This window comes from Sorex araneus, chromosome 3, assembly GCF_027595985.1.
Source record: "Sorex araneus isolate mSorAra2 chromosome 3, mSorAra2.pri, whole genome shotgun sequence".
NCBI classification, from domain to species: domain Eukaryota; kingdom Metazoa; phylum Chordata; class Mammalia; order Eulipotyphla; family Soricidae; genus Sorex; species Sorex araneus.
Genome location: NC_073304.1, coordinates 61,027,847 through 61,054,432, shown reverse-complemented (window position 1 = coordinate 61,054,432; position 26,586 = coordinate 61,027,847). Strand labels below are relative to the sequence as shown.

Sequence of the window (26,586 nt, the reverse complement as noted above, 5' to 3'; positions counted from 1 at the left end):
AGCCAGAAACAAGTGTTGCAAAAATGTAGAGAGAAAAGAACCTTCATTCACTGTTGGTAGGATTGTAAATTGGTTCAATTATGTAGAAAACTGTAGATACTTCTCAAAAAAAGTTTTTAAGAAAACTGACAAATGATCCAGTTATTCCATTCCTAGGTATCTATCCCAAGGACACAAAACCACTGATTTTAAAAGACACATACACATCTATTTTCTTTTTTTCTTTTTTTTTTTCCTTTTTTTTTTGATTTTATTTTTTTTTATTTTATTTTTTATTTTTTTATTTTTTTTTAATTTATTTATTTTTAATTAGAGAATCACCGTGAGGGTACAGTTACAGATTTATACACTTTTGTGCTTATACTTCCCTCATACAAAGTTTGGGAACCCATCCCTTCACCAGTGCCCATTCTCCACCACCCGTAAACCCAGTGTCCCTCCCACCCTCCCCAATCCCATCTCCCCCCCACCCCACCCTGCCACTGTGGCAAGGCATTCCCTTCTGTTTTCTCTCTCTAATTAGCTGTTGTGGTTTGCAATAAAGGTGTTCAGTGGCCGCTGTGCTCAGTCTCTAGCCCTCATTCAGCCCGCAACTCCCTTCCCCCACATGGCCTTCGACTACAATGTAGTTGGTGATCGCTTCTCTGAGTTGACCTTTCCCCGGAACGTGAGGCCAGCCTCGAAGCCATGGAGTCAACCTCCTGGTACTTATTTCTACAGTTCTTGGGTGTTAGTCTCCCACTCTGTTATTCTATATACCATAGATGAGTGCAATCTTTCTATGTCTGTCTCTCTCTTTCTGACTCATTTCACTCAGCATGAAACTTTTCATGCCCATCCACTTGACTACAAAATTCTTGACCTCCTTTTTTCTAACAGCTGCATAGTATTCCATTGTATAGATGTACCAAAGTTTCCTCAACCAGTCATCCATTCTGGGGCATTCGGGTTTTTTCCAGATTCTGGCTATTGTAAACAGTGCTGCGATGAACATACATGTGCAGATGTTGTTTCGATTGTACTTTTTTGCCTCTCTGGGATATATTCCCAGCAGTGGTATTGCTGGGTCAAATGGGAATTCAATATCTAATTTTTTGAGAGTCGTCCAAATTGTTTTCCAGAAGGGCTGAACCAGTCGGCATTCCCACCAGCAGTGAAGAAGGGTCCCTTTCTCCCCACATCCTCTCCAACAGCGGTTGCTTTTGTTCTTTTGGATGTGTGCTAGTCTCTGTGGTGTGAGGTGGTATCTCATGGTTGTTTTGATCTGCATCTCTCTGATGATTAGTGATGTAGAGCACTTTTTCATGTGCCTTTTGGCCATTCGTATTTCTTCCTTGGTAAAGTTTCTGTTCATTTCTTTGCCCCATTTTTTGATGGGGTTGGATGTTTTCTTCTTGTAGAGCTCAACCAGTGCTTTATATACCATTGATATCAACCCCTTATCTGATGGGTATTGTGTAAATATCCTTTCCCATTCTGTGGATAGTCTTTGGATTCTGGTCACTGTATCTCTTGCGGTGCAGAAGCTTTTTAGTTTAATGTAGTCCCATTTGTTGATCTCTGTTTTTACTAGATTGCTTAGTTCCGTGTCACCTTTGAAAATACCTTTATCTTCAATATCGTGGAGGGTTTCGCCGACCTTGTCTTCAATGTACCTTATGGTTTGTGGTCTAATGTTGAGGTCTTTAATCCATTTTGATCTGACTTTTGTGCATGGTGTCAGGTCAAGGTCTAAACCCATTTTTTTGCATCATACACATCTATTTTCATTTCAGCATGACTTATAGCAATTTAGATCTGGAAACAGTTGAAGTGTCCAATAACAGATTAGTGGATAGAAATGATAAACAGTGAAATACTATTAATGATGTGCTAATTTATTTGTACTAATAAATACAAATTAAAATGATGGATTTTGTCTTTTGCTACATGAATGGAACTGAAAGATGTTAACCTAAGTAAAAAATGTCTAAAGGAGGAAACCACTCCCTAATTACTTTAGTCATAAGTTTTATTAAAAGACACAAAGCAAGGGAATAGACAATGTCTAGGAAAAACAAGCCCTTAGATTCCCATGAGAGAACTGAGGGAGGAGTGGGTAGAAAGCATCTTGTGGACATGGTGGGGGTATATTGGCACTTTGGGATAGGCACATCTATGCTCTTGTAAACTGATATATCTTCACCCATACTCTTGAAAAACATTGTTACCCCAATTTAAAAAATTCAAGCTTATAATACTATTTTAATGCTGAGACCAGAAAGATTCCCTAATAGTAACTGAGTGAAATTTTATAAGTAACTGAGTAAAAGAAATCAAGTGAAAATATCAATAGAATTGATATTTTTCTCATTGGATTTACAAAGAAAATGTATCATTATTAACTATAAGCAAGCTATTTAGAGGTTAAATTAATGCTTTTAACTTCTTAACTGTATTATAGAATACTTTTTAAAAAATTTATTTTATAAAGTAGTTCGCAATATTTGATTACATTTAATATTTAAACACCAATCCCACCACCATTACACCTTCCTACCATATTTCAGATGTTTCCATTCTGCATCCCAACTCCTGCTCCAAGGAAGAACCGAAATAATGTATTTTGTAATGTTTGCTATGAAAAAGTGCTGAAAATGCTACAAAAAAATGTCCTTAGAGGAAAGAGTGTTAAGATTATTGTATTTCGCCCAGGGGCCATGAAACCCTTCGATGAGATCACTAACACGTTGCTAAAGGTTGAGCCTTCTGTGCTTAAGCATATATACCTGTAAAAAAAAATATTTCTCTCTAAGATTGGTTGCTTCCTATTTTGAATCTCATCAAATGTGGTGCTTGGAGTATGGGTGGTGTGTGGTATGAAAGGTCCCGAGGAATAGGTTCACTTGTGGGTGAGGCTTAGCCCCAATGTGTGGCAACATGAGGGCGGCAGTTGAGTTCTGGAGATTTTCGGCTGCTGGGGCTGGGTGCCTTGGGGTGGGGAGGGGGTCTCACCCACCCACCTCTGGGGTGCCCAGAGTGAAACAGCCTGGTGTGGGGTCTGACAGCATGGTCATAGCAAGTGTCATGTTATGCTTTCTTCCCAGAGAGAAGGACATACGACTCTGGATGGTGGCCAATGATGAGATTATCTGGTGCCACTCAAAGGTATATCTTACAGAATACTTAAAGTTCATGTAATCTTTTGAGTAAAAGGACATGAATTAAATGTTCATATGGCCAGAAATAAGAGACTTTCAACTTTAAAATAAAATATCTTTTTAGTACATTTGAAACACTAGCTGAAATAAATCATGATGAAAATAATTCATTCACTGAAGCTTGTCTATGTCAAATTATGCCTAAGCTATTTTATACAATAAGAGAATCATACTAAAGTTGAAGAATTTTAAAGAGTTTTTTTTTTAATCTTGTTGTCATCTGAAAATGTTTAGTTTAACAACCACCAGAAAAGGAATTATGGTTTTGGTATATACATATTTTTCACCCTGTGGTAGAAATTCAGAATAAGTCAAAATAAAAGTTTGAAGACATTTTCAACTGAACATTTCCCCTTGATTATGAAATTACCTCCCCAACCCTTAACATGCACCTCCCCCCCAAATAAAAATTAAAAACCCAAACAAGGGACTATTCACTCAGGCACCAAATTGAGACACCAATGTTCCCCAAAGACAACTACTTCCACCCAAACAACTGGTCTTCCTCTCCTCTTGTCAGCACAGTGAGCTGAGAGAAGCCGTTTGGTCTCTTAATCAGGTCTTGCTGACGGGCTGACATCACTGCAAACGTTTTCACTTACTCTTCGGCAATGCTTAAATCCTTGCCAAAGGCCGGTCAGTAAGTCAGAAACTGTTGTTAGTGAGAGGCTGGGGGGAGTTGGAGTGTGACTGTCAGCTAGCAATCTGTGGTGATGACAGGAGGAAAATCTAGGAGCTGAAACCATTTTAAAGGTCACTCTGTGGGCAGAACAAAAGACCTCTGATTTAGAAGAGGAAACAGAACTCTAGTACATAGGAGCAAGAGGATGATGCTGCCTGAACACTGACTATTCATTTTCTGCTCCCTGAATGTAAAGAGGACTATACAGTCGAACAGAGTTTAAATTAACAATTATCTGCCTTAGTGGTACTATAAAATAATCTGGGAAAATATACATGCCAAATAATATGGCAAATTTTCAATAGCTTGTTATTTTTTTAATATTGTACGAAGATATTCTCTGTTCTCTATTTGTATTTTTCTTAATCACATCCTTTCGTTTTCAATCATGAATTCCTCAATAATCAGTCTTCAGTTCTTAACCATGTAGCAAAAGCTTTCTGGGAAAACAATCAGATATATTATAACATTAGAAATTTATGAGCACTATCTATGACTGTATCCATAAACCATTTTTAAAAGAATTATTCAGGAGTAATATCAGTGAGCCTAAGCCTGAATTGAGATATCTTTTCTCTTTTTTAAAACAGGAATGACTTAGAAGAAATGGTTTCAATTTATTGGAACTAGTTCACTGGTCTACACATAACTCAGCAGATCTATCAGACACATTCACTATCTGCTATTCTCCAAGCTTTCATTTCTGTTCCTTCCCCCCATCCCCACCCCAGGCTAAAAAAAGGACATTGATACCACTATTAAGAAGACCAGATAGGCCATAGATGAACTCTGAAGTGTGGGAGCAAGAAGAGCTAAGATGCTCTGCTTTTCTCTTTATAACCACATCACAGCAAGGGAGCAGAAATCTAATGTGAATACAGTTAACAGCACTGTTTTATACACCTGAAGGTCAATAAGAAAGTAGATCTTAAGTATTCTCAATACACTAAATGGAAATATTTTTCTACCTCCAATGTTCTTTTCACGTAATTCTTTTCTAATTGCGGTGGTTATGGTCATTTATTTATAATAGTGCTGACATTTATTGATTGGATGTGCAGTTAGCATACCTCACCATCATAAAAATGCTCCAGACTCTCCATCAACATCCTTATGTAGTTGTAGTCCACAAAATGATAATTATGTGATGTGATGTACTGTATATCACAATCATCTGGTATTATCTCACAGTGTACATCTTAAACTTATACAATGTTCTGTGCAAATTATGTTAATAAAGCTGAAAACAGAACAAATTAAAACACAGTAGTACTTAGGAAGGGTTCAGTGGGTATCAGGAAGAACTTCTTTGGTAAAACAAAAAGGGAAGGTAGGGAAGGCTCTCAAGGCACCAGGAAACTCATCATAGAAATCACAGTGCACATCTGGCACCCACTCTATTTGAGTAAACCAGAGCTTGCAACCCCAGAGAAACACACAGTTAATTTGCACTGCAGATTTTCTGCTTAGAGCACAGTCTGTAGTTATTAATCTAAGTGAAAACTCTGCATTGGTTAAGTGGCAGTGAGCACACAGTGACCCATGTCTTGGCTCTGTGTGAACTCCACTGGATATATGATCAGGCAGATGAAGGAGCCCCAGGGTCCAGGGAATAGTGATGCCAAGTGCCTCTTGCCCCACTCCAGCTTGGCCATGTCAGGTAGATGATTTGGTTTCTGTGGGATAATGAAGGGGAAAGAAAGAGGAAAGAAAGAAAATCTATAGTACTCCTAGGCCTCGTGAAGTTGGAACATGGTTTAGGTGGTGAGGATTCTGATTGCTCAAATGACTCCAGGAAGAAGAGTTAGTTCCTCTCTCCACTGTCTCTCAAACCCAGTATTCTCTTCACTTCCACATGAGAGTAAGGGATAGGGATAGTCTATTCAGACTACCTTGTAATCTATTGGGACAAGTCTTTGCAATTTCAGAGTATACTTTAAAAACCCATAGCAGAACCTGGCAAGCTACCTGTGGTGTACTGATAAGTCAAAAACAGTAACAACGACGGTCCTCACTCCCCTGATCCTGAAAGAGCCCCCAATATGCCATTAGGCTACACTAGCACGCAACAGGGATGAATGGAGACGTTACTGGTGCCCACTTGAGCAAATCGATGAACAATGGGATGACGGTGATACAGTGACAGTGATACTTTAAAAACCACTCAACTATGCTAGATTGGCTAAGCTTATTTTTATTTTATTATCTACTATATATATATGTGTGTGTGTGTGTGTGTGTGTGTGTGTGTGTGTGTGTGTGGTGTGGGGATGGAACTCACATTTCATATATGCAAGGCATATGATTTACTATTGAGACATATCCCCAGCTCCTAAAGTGGACCAACCAAGAGACCAGTTAAGTGGATAAAGTAGTCCCACTAAGACACCAGTTAAATAAGACACCAGTTTTAATAAGTAGATCCACAAAGACACTAGGTAAGCCAAAGATGGTAGAATGGATCTACATGTACAAAGAAAACATCCAAATCTTGCTAAATTGCTGTTGATTTTGAGTAGTAGGCACCCTGCTCCCTTTGTCTGTGTCACAAGCCACTCATTCCCCTTCTTAATGAAAACAAGAGGGAGTGATTATACCTCCTGGGGCTGTGCCATTCATGCTGTCTGAAAGGCACTTAAACGAGTGGCACATTATCTCACACATCTGGAGTTTACCAAATTAGCCAATTATGCTGGAGCTCATAAAACGAGGCCTTAAATGTCATTTAACTAGAAAATATTATAATCACCAAGTGGTCTGATTGTAAGATGATACTTGGGGCAGCATCAGTGGTTACAGAAAACAAATCGTGAAACAAAACACAGTTCAAATGCCCCCCAAATGTAACCACATATTTTCTACAGTAATACTTTCTGAAGAATACCATATTTCTGAAGGCACCAGCAATCAACATGTTTCTCATTTGAAATGAAGTTTAATCTGACCTAGTTGTTTCCTAGTTATTTTTGCCCTGGGCAAACAAAGGCCCAAGAATTGTTCTTGTAAGAAAATTGAGGAGCATGCAAGATGAGAGCAGGCTGACAGTAAGCAATGAACTCATCAGAGATACAGTGCTCTCAGTTAGGGAGAGGGCACCAATGGGATTAGGAGTCTGGAGTTGTCACAGGCTTGTGGTGTTGACTCATAAATGTCAAAATTTGGTGGACTCAACATCTGCTAGTTTCCCAGAGCCTCCATAGTTGGAGGAAGAGATGAAAGTTACTTTAAATTGCTATGTGATTGAGGGTAGGGATACTAAAAGTTTTAGGATAGCTATTTAAAAAATTAAGGAGTTAGAATATCTGTTGCTATATTGTCTCCTTTTCCTTCGGCAATTAACAAAACTTAGTGTTTAGTGTAAGGTGATATAGTGTAATAAAATAGCCATAGTATGACATTAGTATCTGTCTGACTTTATTATTTAAATTTTTTGCTCTTCAGACAAATACGGATATTCTCACTTACTTATGGTGTGTAGAGTAACAAGATAAGGCATGGAAAGTATCAAATGTGGGCAAATCCTTGGCCCTAGATTACAGAACTTGAATGCTAAGGAAAAGTGGAGTTGAGAGGAGTAGAGAGAAAAAGGGAGATAATGCCCACTGGTCAGGGCCCTTGGATAATTCGGAGGTATAGAAGTGAGGTGGTGGTAAACATCAAAACTGTAAAAATGTGATAATCATATTTCAGAATTGATTTTGCTAAGGAGGTGGGTGATGGGGGAGGGAGGGAAACTGAGAACATTTGTGGGGGGACACTAACACTGGTGGTGGCATTGGAGTTGAAACATTATATGCTTGAAACTATTATTACAAATTTTGAAAATAATGGTATCTAATAAAAGTTAAAAATCTGCAAACAACAAAATATAGACATAATGATGTCATGTATTGGGAATAATTTATGACCAAAGTCCCTAGGTTAGTACTTGTACACTAAAGAAAAGAAATACTAGTTTTCCATTTTCCCAGTGACACAGAATACACTGGAAAGCTCTATTTAACTCATCTCCTTTTAACTCTTTTTCAGGAAGAATGGATAGTTGGAGCTTTCTGAAGAGGTAGAGGGAGAGGAAATTTCTGGTTTTAATTAGCATCATTTATAATCTCCTGACCCATCAGTGAACATCTCAGTAACTTTCTTTAAAGGAAGGACAAGCACAAAAGAGACTAAAAAGAACTTTTCATAAGACCTTCTGAAGCAAAGGGTAGTGTGGAGAAATCAGTGAACACAAGATAAAAAAAAGATGCCAGTCAGCGTTTGCCAGAAGATGGTACAAAATGAAACTTTTTGGTCTAAAGCTACCTCATCAACAAGATTGCACCTTAATGTACTCTGTACTCAGTGTCATGGAAGACAGACCTGCTTATTTTTGTTGAATTAGAAAAAAAAGGCAAAGAATTATAGCTAAAATGGAACTATTCCCTCAATGGTAACAAATTCTTTCCCTGTGAGTTCTCCCTTCTTTGGTAGAGAAAACAATGTTGACCTCTGGTAAAAGCTAACTAAAGATGATGAGACCATATAATAGGAATCCTTACCCAGAGTTTGGTCAGCCTTTACTTTTTAAGCTGAAATTCACCTCCATAATGCTGGTTTAAAAAACAAGCCCTTAATGAAAGAACAGTGTATCTAATCTATGCTTTGAAGAAACAAAAGCATTTTCAAAGCAGTAAAAGAATTTGGACCCATGTCACTGAGCTCCTGTCTTTGGGAAACAAGGGCTCTGCAGAGAGGAAGGAAAATGCATCTCCAAGAATGGGACAGAGCACTCCTCACTCCCTTACAGCTAGAAATGGGAGATCTGTGCAGATCCTAAGTCTATAACAGACACTACACTTTTTAAACAACAGAAAAGGAATACCTTTCAAAATTCTAACTTGGGGCTGGAGCGATAGCACAGAAGGTAAGGCATCTGCCTTGCATGCAGCCGACCCGGGTTCGATTCCCAGCATTCCATATGGTCCCCTGAGCAGCCAGGACTAATTAATTCCTGAGTGCAGAGCCAGGAGTAACCCCTGTGCATCACCAGGTGTGACCCAAAAAGCAAAATCCTAACTTGCAGGGTGAAGGGAAAAATATGAGACGCGAATTCTCCTAATTAGGCTGAGTCATGTGGGCTGAATGACCACCCTCTAGCTCACAGGCCAAATTGGCCTCCTGTATGTAAGTGAAGAAAAGAAAAACTTCATCTCTACAAGCTGACCATCCTCTAAAAGCTAAATAATAAATCAAAAAGAACTACCTTTATCAGTAAAAATTTCAATACAACATGTGTGTGAAAGATTTTCTCTTTTCTTTTCAAACTTAGGCTATGAAATGCTCTTACACCATATCAAAAGTAACAGTCAGCCCTTTCTTTTGTTATTTTACAGATATTTCTGCCTATAAAACTAGAAAACTCTGGATTTTGCTAACAACATGTCCAGATTTAAAAGACATTATAGAAAGAATTCCAATTTACTCTAGAAGCAATTATACATACAATCTAGGAAAAGGCCAATTTTACTAAGCAAGGACCACACATACTGTATGTTTGTTCTATTACATGATATCAAAGCAGAAACATCATCAAATATTTTCCTAGGACACACACGAAATGAAGAGCCTGGCTATAAGACTCCCACATTTAATTGAGTGCTATCTGTTACAGCTTGCAGAGCAGGGAAATGCTGATAGTTTTATTGAAAAGGAACACTTATAGCTTCACATAATATCGATCATCTAGTTATATTTTGGGTCAGATGGAAATTATTTTGATTGCAATGGTCATATCTCATATTATAATGCATAGCCCTTTGGTACCACATCACAGGGAAATAGCAAATATTTTCTGATAGTGGGCCAGAGCAATAATTCAGCAAATAGGGCACTTGTTTTGCACACAGGTAACCTGAATTTGATCCCCAGCACCACATATGTTTCCCTGAACCTCACTGGAAGTGATCCCTGAGGGCAATACCAGGAATAAGCACTCAACACTGTGGGGTATGGCCTCCAAAAGAACCAAAACCAAATCAAAATAAAATAAAAACAGTAATTTGCTGATACTATGTCAGTAGGTGACTTAAAAGTTTTCATCAGTCTTCATAATTGTCTCACGTCAGTGGGGGTGGTCTGTTAGAAGAACTACCTTACTTCTGTTTTGTTCTGCTTCATCTTGATATTGGTATAGTACTTTCACTGAAGTGTTCAGAACTTACTAAGGATCTCTACTCAGTGCTAAACACAGGGATCAATAATATGAACTCAGGGCTGGAGAGACAGTACAAAGGTTGAGGGACTTGTCTTGCAATTCCTTACATTGCATGCCTTTTCTCAAGCACTGCCAGGAGTGATCCCTGAGCACAGAGCTAGGATTAAACCCTGAGCAACATCAGAAATGGCCATCTTCTTCTCCCCAAAACAGAGCTAATTGAGTTATTTCCTTAGGAAACATATTCTTGGGAAGAAGAATAAAGACTGTAAATGAGCATAAGAAGGCTGGTGGTTTAGTCTATGTTTTATATAATGTACACAGGGTCAAGAAAAAGACGGGAAAAGAGAGCAGGTGATAGAAAAAAGATGATCAGGGAGGATGAATCTTGAGGGCCTCCTTGAATGAAAAGGGGGTAGTTTCTTGGGTGGAATAGGAAGATGGGTCCTCTAGGAATAGTAAATAGTTGCAATTAAAAGAAAATAGAGAAAAATAAAACAAAAGGATAGCATGAAAGATAAGGGGAATACAAATATTTGCTGTTCCTAGAGCAGATCTGTATTTGGAGAACAAACCTTTCAAAAATGGAGGGTTATACTAGGAAGGACTTAGTACTCTAGAATAAGAAGTTTAGACTTTATATTATATGCACAGTTTGACATATTCCCTAAGTACTTACAATGTAAGCTAATTAAAGTAGGATGAATAATGCTAGTATAAAGATAAACTAATGGGACAAACAGGAAATGGAGAAACAGAGCAAGAAATTAGAATATATGTGGAAGTTTAATATATGAAAAGATAGCATTTACAACTGGTGGATAAATGATAAAGGTTCCTACAAATATTGTTTGAACTATTGTACAAGCATTCGAAAATAAAATTCAATTCCTGTATATCATGTTGTACATTAGAAAAATTTCCAGAACAGATTAAGAATTTAAATGTAAAAAAAAGTACTAGAAGAAGATATTTCTTATATTAGGTTAGGGCTCACTCCTTTAAAAAATTTGACAATAAACAAAGAAAAACATAGATACAATTACAAAATCACAACCTTTAAAAATTACAAACTTTTGAGAAGTTTAAGGCATGCTAGTTGTAAGATGTAACAAGTTGGGAGAAATATAAACAAATATAAGCAAACCTATATAATACTCAAAGAAATGATAACTAGAACATACACTGAGATCCCACAAATCAATTAAAAAATTAATTTAAGAGAAATGGTAAAAAATTCTTATTAAGGAATTTTTTAATTAAATAAATATTTCATACCAAAAACTGACATGGATCCGTTTTGTCTGAATATTCATAATCCATAGTTTAAACAATGATTGCATTTGGTGCTATGTATGTGTACTGACTCAAATTAAACCCCTATTATAATCAGATAGCCCCAGTTAAGAAAACTTAGAAACTTAAATGACACAAAGTAAAAATTATCCTCTGGCCATTAAACTAATAATATATTAGTTTAATAATATATTATCCACTAATATACTTCTATGATAGTTTTCATTATATTTATTTTAATTATTCAGAAAAAAAAACAGAAGAAAGTTAGGAAAATCATCTTTATAAATATTCTTCCCTGTTAATCACAGAAAAACAAAACATGGAAAGAAACTTATAGAGTAAAATATTAAAATACCTATTTCAACATAGAGTTTGTATGAGGAACTACGCTTACCCTTCTGTTCGGGAAATCATTCGGAAGCTGTCTCCTAAGCTTTTGTAACTGTTTGGATCAGTTGCACATCTTTGAATCTGGAACCTAGGAATAAATAAACCAAAAAAAAAAAGCAAGTTAAGGATTTTGCCAAATGCCTTTCTTATTTTCCAATGTCTTAGGAAACTCAGCTTTTTTAGATTAATCAAAATATTTTATGTTTTGCATAGATTTCATTGATTTATTTGCTTAGTATAATCTTTACCTTATTTTTACAGCCATTATAATCGTGACATTTCTCTGCACTTTAATAGAAACTGCACAAAGAGTTTCCATTCTTAGCAAGCAGATGCACCCTGGGGCATTTAAACTTTTTGTGAAAAGCATACACAGATGTCATAGATTGTTTCAACATATAATTCGGATATCTGAAGATGCATATGAAACAAATAAGCAGCTCTATTTCTTATCTTAATTAGTGTTTCTTGATGGTAATTCAACACAAAAGTTAAAGGTGCAGAATTCCAAATATGGCCTAACTTTGATTCTGATAATAAATTTGGAATTATTTCTGGTACATAGGCACCTGTGCATAGAACAAGTTTTGGGTTATATTGTGATAATGTTTGCTATTATTACTCCATGATGGAGCAGAGTTGGTCCATTTGGGTAGTGTGGGCAATCTCTATCTTCACAGAAGTTCACTGCTCTGCATATAGTTGGTGTTTAATAAAACGGGTCCCACTTTTTGAAAGCTAAATTTTTTTCTAAAAAACCCTTCCTTATTTGGGGGGTATGGCCATAGATCACAAAACACTCTGCTTAAAAATTTGAAGGTTTCTAATATGAAAATTTTAACCTTGTTTTGCAGTTTGCTTTGAGGTTTGTTTCTAAAATTTATGACACCTACTCTCTCTTCCCTTTGATATTCATTATTTTCTGTTTTGTGCTCACTCACTACTTGCCTTAGCTGCCTAGTTCGGAGTTAAGGTTTTTCTCACTCTGTATTCTCCTATACAATATTATAAAACAAAAAAAATTGGGGGCAGTATGTTTTAATGAAGCAAGATTGTTTTTATAAAATAAAAAGTTTAAAGATAGAAAGCAGAAAGATGCAGAGGATGAGGGGTGGGGAAGAAAAGAAAGGAATTAATTTTCAAGTGAGAGCACAGGCTTCTCCAGAGTTGAGAAAGCTAGCAGAGACATAGAGACAAGAAGTCAAGGGAGAAGAAGGGCTTGAAGAGAGAGCAAGCCTGCATGTGTGGTTTTGGAGTCACACCTGCTGTGCTGAGGGCTTACTCCTGGCTCAGAGCTCAAGGCTTACTTCTGGTGAACTTAGAGGACCTTTTGTAATATTGAGGATTGAATCTGAATGGCCATGAGTAAGGGGCAAAGTGAGTACCTGCTGTACTCACTTTAGGTTCTATCAAACAGTTTAAAAAAATAATTATGTATATTATAGCTCTAGGTATTCAGAGAATTATGCTCAAAATGGATAAGAAAGAATGAATATTTTGCTGTTTAAATCATTTGGGCAATGGGTGAATCAATATGTAATAAGAAGAGAAAGTGAGGCTGGATTACATTAGATTTTGTAGAGATATGAATATGATCCAGCAGGAGAATATCTGTTCTGACTTGTGGGAGTTGACTCTTCCAGAAGAGGCACATATAGCCCCCCAAAACTATGAACTGCCTGGATATGTGGATTAAAGTGGCGGGAAGAGCAATGAGGAAGGCCATATGTGAACCCGAGTGAGAAATAACGTCGAAATACAAATGGAAGCAAGAAAAGTATGGTAAATGGAAGAAGCGTATTGTGTAATCGTTTCTTCTAGAGTATATATTTAAATTATACCCTCACATACCTCTCTTCCTTTTAAATCCAGTAAGTAATATTCCATAGCCCATTCATACTATTGTCAGTATTTAAAATGACATGAATATTGCTTTCATGATAGCTGGCTTGTCAAACTTATACCTCTATTAGCATGATCATTTCTTAGAAGTTTAGTTTCCAGACAAGAAATACAATTCTTAAATTTAAATAGCAAGGAATGCATCAGAAAATCATGGCCCAGTATAACAAACTTATTTACACTATCCCACTATCCTTGATCTAGAGGTGCACTGGTTGTGTGTGTATAACCATTAACCTATAAGACTCAGTAAACAGTTCTGCCTATCATCAAGAATTTGATTTGGGGTTTGACCCAGCAATACCACTGCTGGGAATATATCCCAGAGGAGCAAAAAAGCATAGTCGAAATGACATCTGCACTTATATGTTCATCGCAGCACTGTTTACAATAGCCAGAATCTGGAAAAAACCCGAGTGCCCTAGAACAGATGACTGGTTGAAGAAACTCTGGTACATCTATACAATGGAATACTATGCAGCTGTTAGAAAAAATGAGGTCATGACGTTTGCATATAAGTGGATCAGCATGGAAAGTATCATGCTAAGTGAAATGAGTCAGAAAGAGAGAGACAGACATAGAAAGATTGCACTCATCTGTGGAATATAGAATAACAGAGTAGGAGACTAACACCCAAGAATAGTAGAAATAAGTACTAGGAGGTTGACTCCATGGCTTGGAGGCTGGTCTCTCATTCTGGGCAACTCAGAGAAGGGAACACCAAGGAAAATGTGGTCGGAGGTTATGCAGGGGAAGGGTGACTCGTGCCAAATGTAGACTAGAGACTGAACACAATGGCCGCTTAACACCTTTATTGCAAACCACAACACCTAATCAGAGAGAGAGAACGAAAGGGAATACCCTGCCATAGTGGCAGTGTGGGGTGGGGGGAGACGGGACTGGGGAGGGTGGGAGGGACGCTGGGTTTACTGGTGGTGGAGAATGGGCACTGGTGAAGGGATGGCTTCTCGAACTTTGTATGGGGGAAACATGAGCACAAAAATGTATAAATCTGTAACTGTACCCTCACGGTGATTCACTAATTAAAAGTAAAAAATAAAAAAAAGTAAAAAAGAAAAGAATTTGATTTGGGGATAAGAGGCATAATACAATATTTGACTCCCAGCTCCACATATGGTCACCCTGAGTACTCTCAGGTGCGATCCCTGAGCTCGGATCTTGAGCACCACAGGATGTGACCAGGAACTGAAAAAAAAATAAATTTTCAGATTAGGTTGATAATATTTGATATTTCTGGGTTGTTGTAAGTAGATAAGAAAACTTGATACTTTTGATATAAATAAATTAACAGTCATCATTAAAGTACATAACAGGAGAATTAAATGTATGTTTGTATAGCAAATAACTGAAAAATTAATGACTTTCAAAGTAGGACTTTGATTATATTTTTAAAAAGAAACTTAATGTACAAAATTATCCATTCGCACACTTGTTATTGTAACTAGATTATTTTAAACATTTTCTTTTTATAAGAGTAGTACAGGCTTCAACCTTGCAGGCTGGAGCTGACTGGGGCTAGGAGAGGGAAGGTGAGTACACGGGTGGAGGGCAGTTGACACAGGTGGTAGGATCAATGTGATGGAACATTGTATGTCAGAAACCCAACTATGAAAAACTGTGTAATTCATGTTCATGGTGCTTTAATAAAATAAAATGTGGGGGAAAATAGGTCAGGCTTATACTCTTTATTTGTAATAATTTGTCATTGTTTCCATCAAATTCCTTTTTAGATTATTTCCCCCACAATTGCCAACAAGACTTTAAAAAAATGCTCTACGAAACAGGATCCTACAGGTTTTACAAAACATAGAACTTCTCTCTTCCCTCAAGAAACACTATTAACCAATACGAGTAGGGCAGGGGTGGTAGTGGGGGCAGGGGGCGCAGGGGAAACTCTAACATAATGAGAAATATCTAGAATGTCAAGTAGCACCCGTACTGAGTTGCCCAGGTGTTCATCTAGGGAGCAATTACTATTTGCTATGGATGGTCAGGATGAATTTCAGGAAGCAGAAGGGATTTGAACTGGTCCTTCTGGGATTCAGGGAAGCAAAAAAGAGTAAGCCGGAAGGAAGTATTCCAGGTGGGGAAATGAGCGGAACAAAGGTCAGTGAGAGAAAGCTGCTCTTTCAAGAGAAGTGAGGAAAAAGATCCCCACTGTAGCAGTCCAAGTTTCCTTCAGGACAGATGTTAGATGACTTGGCAGAAGGCGCAGAGTTGATCTGGGTGGGAGGAAACTTTGTATGGTTGAAGGACATCATTTAGGAGATAAGTCAAAGCTCATACAACATTTGGCCTTTTCATCTGGCCCTGGTCCTAGAAGGGACTGTGGAAAAGGTAGCAGAGGTGGGCTGGAGAGATAGTACAGCAAATAGGGTGTTTGCCTTGCTTGCAGCTGATCTGGTTTTGATTCCCATGGTCCCCTGAGCCCTGCTAGGAGTAATTCCTGAGCACAGAGCCAGGAGTAACCCTGAGTATTGCCAGGTGTGGCCTCAAAACAAAACAAACAACAACAAAAAGGTTAACAGAGACACCAAATGCAAGCACCCAGAAACCCAATGACTACAAAGTTGACCTTAGCCCTCTTTTACTGTCTGGGTTAGAGACATCTGCTATATCTATGATGCCTGCATGTTTGGTGATAAATGGAGGGTCCTTTATCATGTTGTAGCAAGGTAAGGTTATTTAAAAGTTAATTAGTCATCTAACCTCGATTGGAATTCAAGGAACTTTACTACCTACCTTATTTTCCTATTTTCAGAATGAGAAAATAGTATTTTCTGATATTTATAATTCTATATTTCATTCAGTTAATACATTTTTAGTGATCCTAGCGTTAATAAGTTCTGATAACCCACTACCATCAGACCAGCTGATGGGCAGAGAGTCTCTTGCCCGCACGCCTGGCTGTCCTCCCCGGGGCCCCTCGGAGGGGATGGCTACAGCTTCCCTCCCCACCCAGAGTAGAGCTCCCGGCAGCCAAAGACCACCAGAACCTAGCTACAGCCATGCTTGAGGCTCCTCTCCACACGTTCGGATGGGCCTCATGCATGAAGGTACTGGCAGAGGAACCCAAGTGTGTGTAATCACATCAATGACCAACATCCAGAGAGAAACTTAAAAGCAAGCTCTCAGAAGCGAAGCGGCCGCACGATATCTTGTAGCCTACTTCTCCCTCTGGGAGAATCTGGCAATCTTCTGAGAGTTTCCTGCCCACATGGGACAGCCTTGCAAGTTCCCCATAGTGTATTCATATGCAAAATCCAGTAACAAGCTGGATCTCATTCCCCTGACCCTGAAAGAGCCCCCAGTAAGACATCGTTGGGAGGGCTGAGTCGAGATAGACTTCTCAGGGAAAGGACAAAATGAGAGGTTACTGAGCCTGCTCGAGAAATTGATGATTAATGGGATTTCGTGATTGTGATCATGATACTACATTTTTGAACACTGTGTATTAAATACTCCACCCTTCACAGGATGTGCTATAGAGAAATGGAACATAATCCTACCTTTAGAAACTTCTAGTTAAGTGAAGAAGATATGCCAATAGATGATTACCACATACAAAGAATAATGTCTAGGAATAACTTTCCAGATTATCAGTCAGCCACGGGGTTCTAGTAGTTCTAAATAATCACTAGTCCTACTCTTTCAGAGATGATCTTTCTTGATGGCGAATTGTAGCTAACTGAAAACTGTCAAGTGAGACACTGGAGACCAGAGAGGGATAAAGCAAAGGAAGGCTACTTGTGACCAGTGTATCTGTGACTAAGTGCTACCCACCCACTTTAGAACAGACAAGGACAGTCAGTGGAATCCTTGAGGAGCATCCCATTTAGAAGCTGACTGATGAGTGGCACTATATTAATTACAAACAGGAGCGGCAACATCAAAATATTAGGTGAGCTGAGCTGTAGGGCAAGGTAAAAGGATGAGCAGTCCTGGTAAGTACTAATTGCTCAGTAAAGCCTACCTGACATTCTTTACTATGCTGAAGCCCATTGAACAGGCTAAGGCAAGTCCAGTCAATAGTCCCTCTTTACTGCACATCTCACATGCAGCATGCCTACTTTCTGGAGAGAAAGTACATACGATATCCAATTCTACTACACATGACTTATTCTGATCATAGAGTTATCAGTTCTTCTAAGGAATCTGTTTCAAGTGGTTATAATTATAGTGTATTTTGGTCAATCATGTAAAATAGCAATTTCCTTCTTTCTCTCCACTACATTTCAGGAACTTAAAAGGTTTCAATATTGGATTGAAATCTTTAGATCAGCATTTTCCAAGCTGCATTCTGTGTTCACAAATTCTCTGTGTTTGGGGAGACAATTTTCCAGTTACGTAATGCTACCCTGTAAAATTACAAAGGCAAAGCCACACTAATTTTGATTGTATTCAGAAGAAATGGCTGGACCTTCTCATTGTCCTAATAAATGCTGCTCAGACACATCTGGAATCTCCATCTGAGCAAGTTCTTTTATTAGAGTGAAAGTTTACTGCCAAGCTCGCAAATTGGACAATAGAGTAACACTCAAGATTTAACTGTAGCACTGCACTGTCGTCCCATTGTTCATCGATTTGCTCGAGTGGGCACCAGTAACGTCTCCATTGTGAGACTGTTGTTACTGTTTTTGGCATATCGAATACACCACAGATAAGATAAGACTTTTATCACTCACTGAAATAGTTTTCTCTAAATTTGTCAAGAAGCATGACTGCAGCATTTTCTATTGACTTGTATGCAACAGGAAGCAGTGCTCAATTTTAAACTAGTCTTTTGTTTATTTTAATACAATGAAATGCTGCTGTAGGCATTAGTTGATCTGAGTATGCCTTAAGTGATGCCAGAAAAAAAAACCATTAAAAAATAAAATTTTGTTAGAAACAAAACTAATTTGCTGCTTAAAGGCTTCAAGATGAGCGCAAATTTAAATATATACAGTGACTTTTTGTCTGCCAAATAATTTTACATCTATAGGGATCTCCTGCTATTTGAAAAATAGAATGTTCCTATATGATATGATTTAGTAGGTTATTTTGGGGGTCTGGGAATGCTAATTTTTTTCCATATAATTTAATGGTAAGTGTTCCCAGACCTGAAAAATAACTTGCCAAATCATGCCATATTCAGACATTGATTCTCCTCTAGGTGAACTGGAGAGTAAGAGGAACCCGTATCATTTTTTAAAAATATACTTATACGCAGCTGGAGAGCTAGTAGAGTGAGCAGGCCCTGATCCCTGACACCACATGTGGTCCCCTGAGCAACACCAGGAGTGATCCTTGAGCATAGATTCAGGCTTAATCCCTGAACACCACTGGATGTGACCCCCCAAATTAAAAAGAAATACACCTGGTGGAATTTTCTGGGAGGCTCCAGACACACATACACACACTAAGAAACTGAGTTGCAAAGACTTGGATTGGGGGTGGGAGTGGAGCTGGAGAAATAAGGTTCGATTCTTAGCACCCCATATGGTCCCCTAAGTCCCACCATGAGTAGTCTCTGAGAGCAGAGACAGGAATAAGCCCTGGACATGGCTGGGTGTGGCCCAGGAACCAAAACAAACAAACAAAAAGTCTCATATTGGGGCAGGTAATCATTGTTCTGAAATTGTATTTGCATAGTACACTCTCCTCTGATTACGGTTTTTTTTTTCTTTTTGAGTCACCCCTGGCGATATACAGGGGTTATTTCTGGCTCTGCATTCAGGAATTACTCCCGGTGGTGCTCAGGGGACCACATGGGATGCTGGGAATAGAACCCAGGTTGGTCTCGTGCAAGGCAAATGCCCTATCCGCTGACCTATTGCTGTAGCCCCCTATGCATTTATTTTTTGTAGTAGATAGATAATGGGGAGGGGAGAGGAGTCATTTCAAGCCATGCTTTTGGCACGACTATGTCATAAATCCTAAGCAAGGCCCTTGAAATAAGTCAAGTGCATTTCCAACATCTTCTCCTGGTATTAGAAGTAGCTAATACTTGAAAATCCAGATCATTATCTTGCTTGCAATACCTACAACTGGTGCTTGGTTTTACCCTGGTTCTCAGAGAAATGTGCATCATTAATCCTTATTCTGGTTTTTAATTTGATAAGCTATTTCTCAGAGCTCTCTTCTTAAGAGATTTCTGCCATCAAATCATTAGTAGGAAGTCCTGGGATGATTTAGGGTGGGGATGCAGGGGACTCCTTATCATCAAACATATTGCAAATGCTACCTGCCTTGTTCCTAAGTGGAATAGATCAGATTATATAAAAGTTACATCTCTGTGTTAAAGGAAGAAGGTACTTTGGGGAACTGAAACATAGACCGAGTCCCCAATTATAATTCTAGTGTTGCCACCAATAAATAGTATTGAGAGGTGATATTTGTCTTTTCCATTTTCCTCAGCATTAAAGTGGGCTGTGGACAGTTGAGGACACAACAATTCTAAAGGACAGCAACGCCAAGACTCAATATTTGAGTCTCGTGCAAGGCAAATGCCCTACCCGCTGACCTATTGCTCTAGCCCCCTATGCATTTATTTTAAGTCATAAGAGAGACACTTTATTTTGTCTTATAAAGTCACAAATCTCTCATTTTATAGGGGTGGGAGATTGATAATGCATGTTATATAATGACAGTAAGTGGCAATGAAACTAATAAAACTCCTTGCTGAGATCTTTGTAAATGTAGTATAAATGAAGATTATTAGTAATTACTGGATGATTCGTGTGTTCCTTAATAAACATGTAGAAATCCATTAATGAATCAGAGATTAACAGAGCAAAGGTTTGCATTTACAGAACACATTAAGTATAACTGTAGGAAGATTAAGTAAAGGTTTTAATGTACTATAATTAGCCTATTTTACTGAAAAGATGTTTCTCTACAGAGTGTTTACTTTCTTACTGCCTGAGCATGGCCAAAGTTTGATGAAACATGCAAAGGCATGTCTGAGGTTTTACACTTTAGGTGCACACACACAGTCCACCAACTTTGAGAAAAGGGACCAGAAAGTACATCTTCAGCAAATCTGACCCTTGCATATCTATTTCTGGTTCTCTGACATACCACCTTGCACTGTGTTAACTCCCTAAAATAACAGCCCTTCCCATTGAAAAGCTAACCACTGAACTACAGGGCAACAGAGTTTCTGCGTTTGTCATCCCTACAGAAAAACCACCCATAATCTGGTGGTAAGAGGAGCCTGCTGATGTGGGAAGTGATTCTGTTTTCTTAATAAATGCTAGAAAGAAAGATTTCTTCTACCACTTCTCTGTATCCACAGCTTTATTGTTCCAATTTGTGATTAAGAAAAATAGTTTTTAAAAGCTAGCATTTCGTATTTTATTTTACTTCAGATTAAATAGAAATTATCCACAAAACACTGTCATAGAAGGATGATCAAGATCCTATATCATATTAAAGGGATGTAGATTATTGCTCTTGGCATATATTTCTGTTTCAACATTTACTGAGATTCCCTCCTGTATGAGGGGCTGGATTAAGTTTTATTTTCTTCTTGGGTCACACCCAGCGATGCACAGGGTTACTCCTGGCTCTGCACTCAGGAATTACCCCTGGCATTGCTCAGGCAACCATATAGTATGCTGGGAATCAAATCCAGGTCGGCTGCATGCAAGGCAAATGCCCTACCCGCTGTGCTATTGCTCCAGACCTTAGATTAAATATTTTTTTTTTTTTTTTTTTTTTTTTTTTTTTTGCTTTTTGGGTCACACCTGGCGATGCACAGGGGTTACTCCTGGCTCTGCACTCAGGAATTACCCCTGGCGGTGCTCAGGGGACCATATGGGATGCTGGGATTCGAACCCGGGTTGGCCGCGTGCAAGGCAAACGCCCTACCCGCTGTGCTATCACTCCAGCCCCCTTAGATTAAATATTTTGAAGACCCAAAAATGAATAAATCACAGACATTTTTCCTCTAGAAAAGAACAAAAGATATTTTTAAGGGAGTTATTCATCATTCATTTTCTATAAATCAAGTGGATTTCTATATGTCTATTAAGGAAAATACGTACCATATCATCTAGTAATTACTAATAATCTTCATTTATAGTACATTTAAAAAGATCTCAGCAAGGAGTTTTATTAGTTTCATTGCCACTTACTGTCATGATGAAGGAGTTATTCATCATTCATTTTCTATAAATGAAGTAGTAATTAGAAATTCTAGAAACTTTGTTTCCCTCAATTTTAAGCATTGTCAATGTTTGCAGGGTCCATATTCTATACCTGGTATAATGAAAAACCTAAAATAATGTTAGTGGGGCTAGAGAGTACAGTGGGTCGGGTGCTTACCTTGCATTCAGTAGACCATTTCAATCCCTGGCATCCCCTGAGCCTACTGGGAGTAATTCCTGACCACAGAACACAGTACTCTGAATGTGGCCTAAACAAGAACAACAATAACGACAACAACTGTAATAATGCTAGCAAGGTCCCCAGGTTGTGAGTGTGAGTTTGAGCCTGCCCAAGGGAGATCACTGAAGCTCAAAAGCAGTACTTATGCATATTTTGCTGCTTATCAAATTATTCTAAAACTTTAGGCATGGGGCCGGGGGAGGGAAAGTTACTACACCTGATTGTAGCCTAATCTCCCTAATAGAGTCTTTTTTAGATTAAAAAAAAATAAACCTATATCTGGTAAAAATTAAGATGATTTTTGCCTGTCTACAGTCTACATATTTTAGGCCAGAGATAATACAGGTGGTAAGTGCTGGCCTTGTGTGTGGCTGACCTTAGTTAGGTTCCCTAGGACTGCACAGCCTCCTGAGTACCTGAGTGGTCACTCCTGACCACAGAGCCAAGAACAGCTTCTAAGAACTCCTGGGTTGGGCCCAAACACCTCCTCCCAATAAAGTGTACATGTTTTATAGTCAGGCTGGGCTAGGCTTTCGCTTAGCATTTATGGTATTTTAAAAGAAGACCAATAAACTTCTCTCTGTTATTATAAAACAGTTTATAATTTGTAGAAATGTGTAACTTGGAGGGCTCAGTAAGTTTAGATAATTGCCACAGGTAAGAAAACAACATCTTGGCAAGGTCACAGAGGCAAGGGAAAGTGTGGCATGTACTTTCAAACACATTTTTCAATAGAACCTTCAAAATATTATCTCTCTTAAATACAAGATCAGCCTACAGACCTTGATTATACTGTAAATAATTTTCTGTGATTTTAGATACACCTAATTGCAGTCTCCTTTCACAAGCCAAGATTTAAAGACTGATACTCTGTGACTGTAGGCTGTATGATCCACACTTCAACATTGCACTCTTAGATGGTTCATTATTTTCCCAGCCACATCTTTTGTCACAATAAACACCAACTGATTTGTCCCTGAGTAGTGTGAGGAAGTAAATTTACTTTTGCACATCTACCAAATTAAAAACCACATGGCATTACTAGTATTTTTTGAACGTGTGTAGTTTGACACTGTAAAATGAGTCATGATAAGAGAGCTCATTCTACCATCTGGCACAAGTTCATCTAGTTGTTTATACTACTTATGGGATAATAACTAAGTATACTGACAATATAATTTAAATTTATTTTAATGACAATAAGCTAGTTAACAAGTCAGAGACAAATGATTATTAGAGATTACAATCTAAATCTAATAATGTTAAACCACAAGTAATAAAATGGGCTAATTGATATAGCCATGTAATTAAAATGCTCCAAGCATGAGCTGGTCTGAATTAAACAAAAGCTTGGTTAGCATGACTTTAAGTCACGTTGTTTTGTAAAATACAAAACATTACGAAACTATACTTAACATTATACTATAGTGTTGCTGCTTCTGGAATGTACATAGTATATAAATATATATATGCATATTTAACCAAGCTTAATATCAAATGTCAACAAATACCATCATTACTAGATGCACCTACCTACGTATTCCCAAGGGCGCTGACCTAGGCTGGCCATTACAGAGTTTAATAAGCATGAAGCCAACTTGAACTTAGGAAATTAGGGAAAATGGGTCACATATGGAAAATAACATTCACTATCAAGGTAGTAAGAATAGAAACAACAAAATATTAAATTAAAATTTCTATATCCATTCATAAGAAATACAATATTTTCATAGTAAAGTAAAAAGACTGAATCATTGCCCTCCCCCATCCACCAAATTACCCATATTGTTTCTTTCTCTGATTTTTCCCATTTGACTGCTCCAGTCCCTGTTTTCCTAGTATTCACCAATGGCAGTAATTGCCTGATGATAGAGAATAGCATGTCATTCTTACCTGTTTGAACCACAACTTATAGCTCAAGATGAGACCATAGTTCTCTGCTTTTTGCCTCTAGAAAAGATTTCGAGAACAAGGAATTCAAATGCATTCAGACCTACCAGAATCCTCTAGGTCTGGGAACCAAGCCACTTTCCAGATATTAATTATGCACCAGAGACTATAAGCCAGAGTCCCATGGAGAGAGAATGTCAGAGATCTAATATACTCTTCCATTTTAACTGATAAAACATGTCTATTTTATGGTTTATTTAACACTGATAAGAAAGTATCCTTTTCAATGATATCAAAGAAAAAAGACTAAAAGAATGGCTCATTTATTTGTGTTCATAAGCATAAATGCTTGTGCTAGAAAGAAATTTGGGGAATGGAGATAATAAACTTGGCTAATATGCATAGAAAAAATATACTTATGCTTATCATAGTTAAGGAAAATTTCAAGGAAAGCTTTTATTTTAATACCAAGATTGACCTCATATGTTATCAAGATTTGGATAAATTATTGTCAGTTCCAAATAAGGACACAGTTTCCAAAAGTATTTTATAGGTGAACAGAGCCGCCAAATGATGAAGAAAAGTAACTGTACTACTTGCTAATAACTTATCTTTAATTTTGAGAGCATGGTCACAAATTTGATCCCAATTCAGAGATCCCCTTATTTTCACAATTCTGGGATTAAATCACTTGAAAAAAGAAAAAATATCAATTTGGGATTAGAGGCATCAAACTAGGCTTTCCTAGTTTCTCTGCTGTACTATAGATTTGTCTTCCTAGCTCAGTGAATAACCAGTAAAATCCCTTCTCTGAACATAAGTTTTTTTCAGTTATTAAAGAGGGAAGTAACACTACCTGCACATCACTCAGTTGACTTTGGGGTTTATCTCTGAACACCAGTAAATCAGCTGTGAATTAACTGTGTTGGAGAAAGTCAGGTTCCAGAAATGAACCAACTATCCTACTTTAGTTTCACACCTCATTGTCAGGACTGTAGACAGTGGATAGAAAGGGAGGTAGGATGATCAACTTTGAAAAGAAAGATATATGCAGTCCTATTTGAATGATAAAAGACAGCCTGTGCTTCCTCTCAGTTCCCTTCCTATAAACAGCTGGATTGATATTATGGATGGACAAAAAGATCTTGCTGTACTTGTGACCCTATATTCAATGAGACTTATTTCATTCCAAGTATTTAAGTGCCTACTGTATATTAAGGAACACTGTCAAAGCCAATGAATTCAGTAACATTCCTCTCTCTTCCCCAAGTGCTTTTTATAATAAATATTCCATTATATAATAAACCCTTGCTTAAGAGATTCCAGTGGAAGGGTGTGCTTATATTAGCATTGAATTATCACTAAATACTGGCAACATAAGAGGTACGTGAACTCTTCCCACCTAGCAACAGGCCTAACACATCCACAGAACTTGTAGAGAAAGCTGTTTTACTAATTAACCAACTAGCTAATTAAAAACACAACTAATATTAGCAGCAAAATTACTAGTGGGTTCATTAGTGAACACTAAAACACTACGAGATGGTACAAGTCATTTAATTTTATAAAATGAAGATCTTATTCCAACTAGCAATTTTTACATAAATGTAAGTTTGCCTTTGAGAATAAAATTACTTATTTTTTTTGTCTTTTGTGCTACACCTCAGAGTTTACTCCTGGCTCTTCAGTAAAAAATCACTCCTGGTGGCATTCATATGTGGTACTAGGAATCAAACCCTGATTAGTTCCATGCTAAGTAAGTGATTAATCCCTGCACTGTCCTGCCTGTAAATATTTTTTCATTTTCTTTTTTTTTCTTTTTGTTTATTTTGGGACACACCTAGATGTGCTCAGGGCTTATCCCTGGCTCTTGCTCAGGGGTCACCCCTGGCAAGCTGGAGGGACCATCTGGGGTGCTGGAGATTTAACCCAGGTCAGCCAATTGCAAGGCAAATGACCTATTCACTGTATTATCACTGTGGCCTCAGACTCCATATCTTAAAGACTAAACACAGGACATTCATTTAAAATAAGACTCCTAGGGCTTAGGGGTACAAAATCATCCAGGTTCAATCCATGACACTGCAGGGCCCAAGCAGCATTGAATTCTCAGGGCCCAGCACTGAACTGGCTGGCTGAGTGTCCCTGGGAATGTCCCCAAGGCACTCTGAGTACAGCTTGGGAGGCTCTACCTACAAAATGAAATGTAAGACATAAAACAAAATGAGACTAAGTGACACACCTAATGAGTACATAAGAGTTAAACCTTAGTGAAAATCTACTTAGCTTCATCATAAAAGCTAAGTGTAAAGATTTAAACAGTTGGGGTTTTAGTTGATACATTTACAAGCAAGACCTTACCTTACCCCTCAGTATAAAAGGACACTAAAAATGCACAAAAATTAATGCCAGCTAGTATTCATGTCCATACATTCACTTTGTGTGTGGACACTGATGTGAAATTCTCCTAAGACACTTGCTGTCTTACAGAAGTTTGAATTCTAATAGGAGATAAAGAAGTATCAAGAAAACATTAGAGTTGGAGTGATAGCACAGCAGGTAGGGCGTTTGCCTTGTATGTGGCCGACCCAGGTTCGATTCCCAGCATCCTGCATGGTCCCCTGAGCAAAGGC

At 38.0% G+C, this 26,586-nt stretch overlaps 1 protein-coding gene across 1 annotated transcript in view; it reads right to left on the bottom strand.

Annotated features, from left to right (window-relative positions):
* Positions 1-26,586, bottom strand: part of SLC25A21 (solute carrier family 25 member 21) — a 520,315-nt gene that overhangs the window by 93,556 nt on the left and 400,173 nt on the right. The window contains exon 3 of the mRNA XM_055132085.1: positions 11,772-11,855. Within this exon, the coding sequence (XP_054988060.1) occupies positions 11,772-11,855 (84 nt within the window). The remainder of the gene's footprint in view (positions 1-11,771; positions 11,856-26,586) is intronic.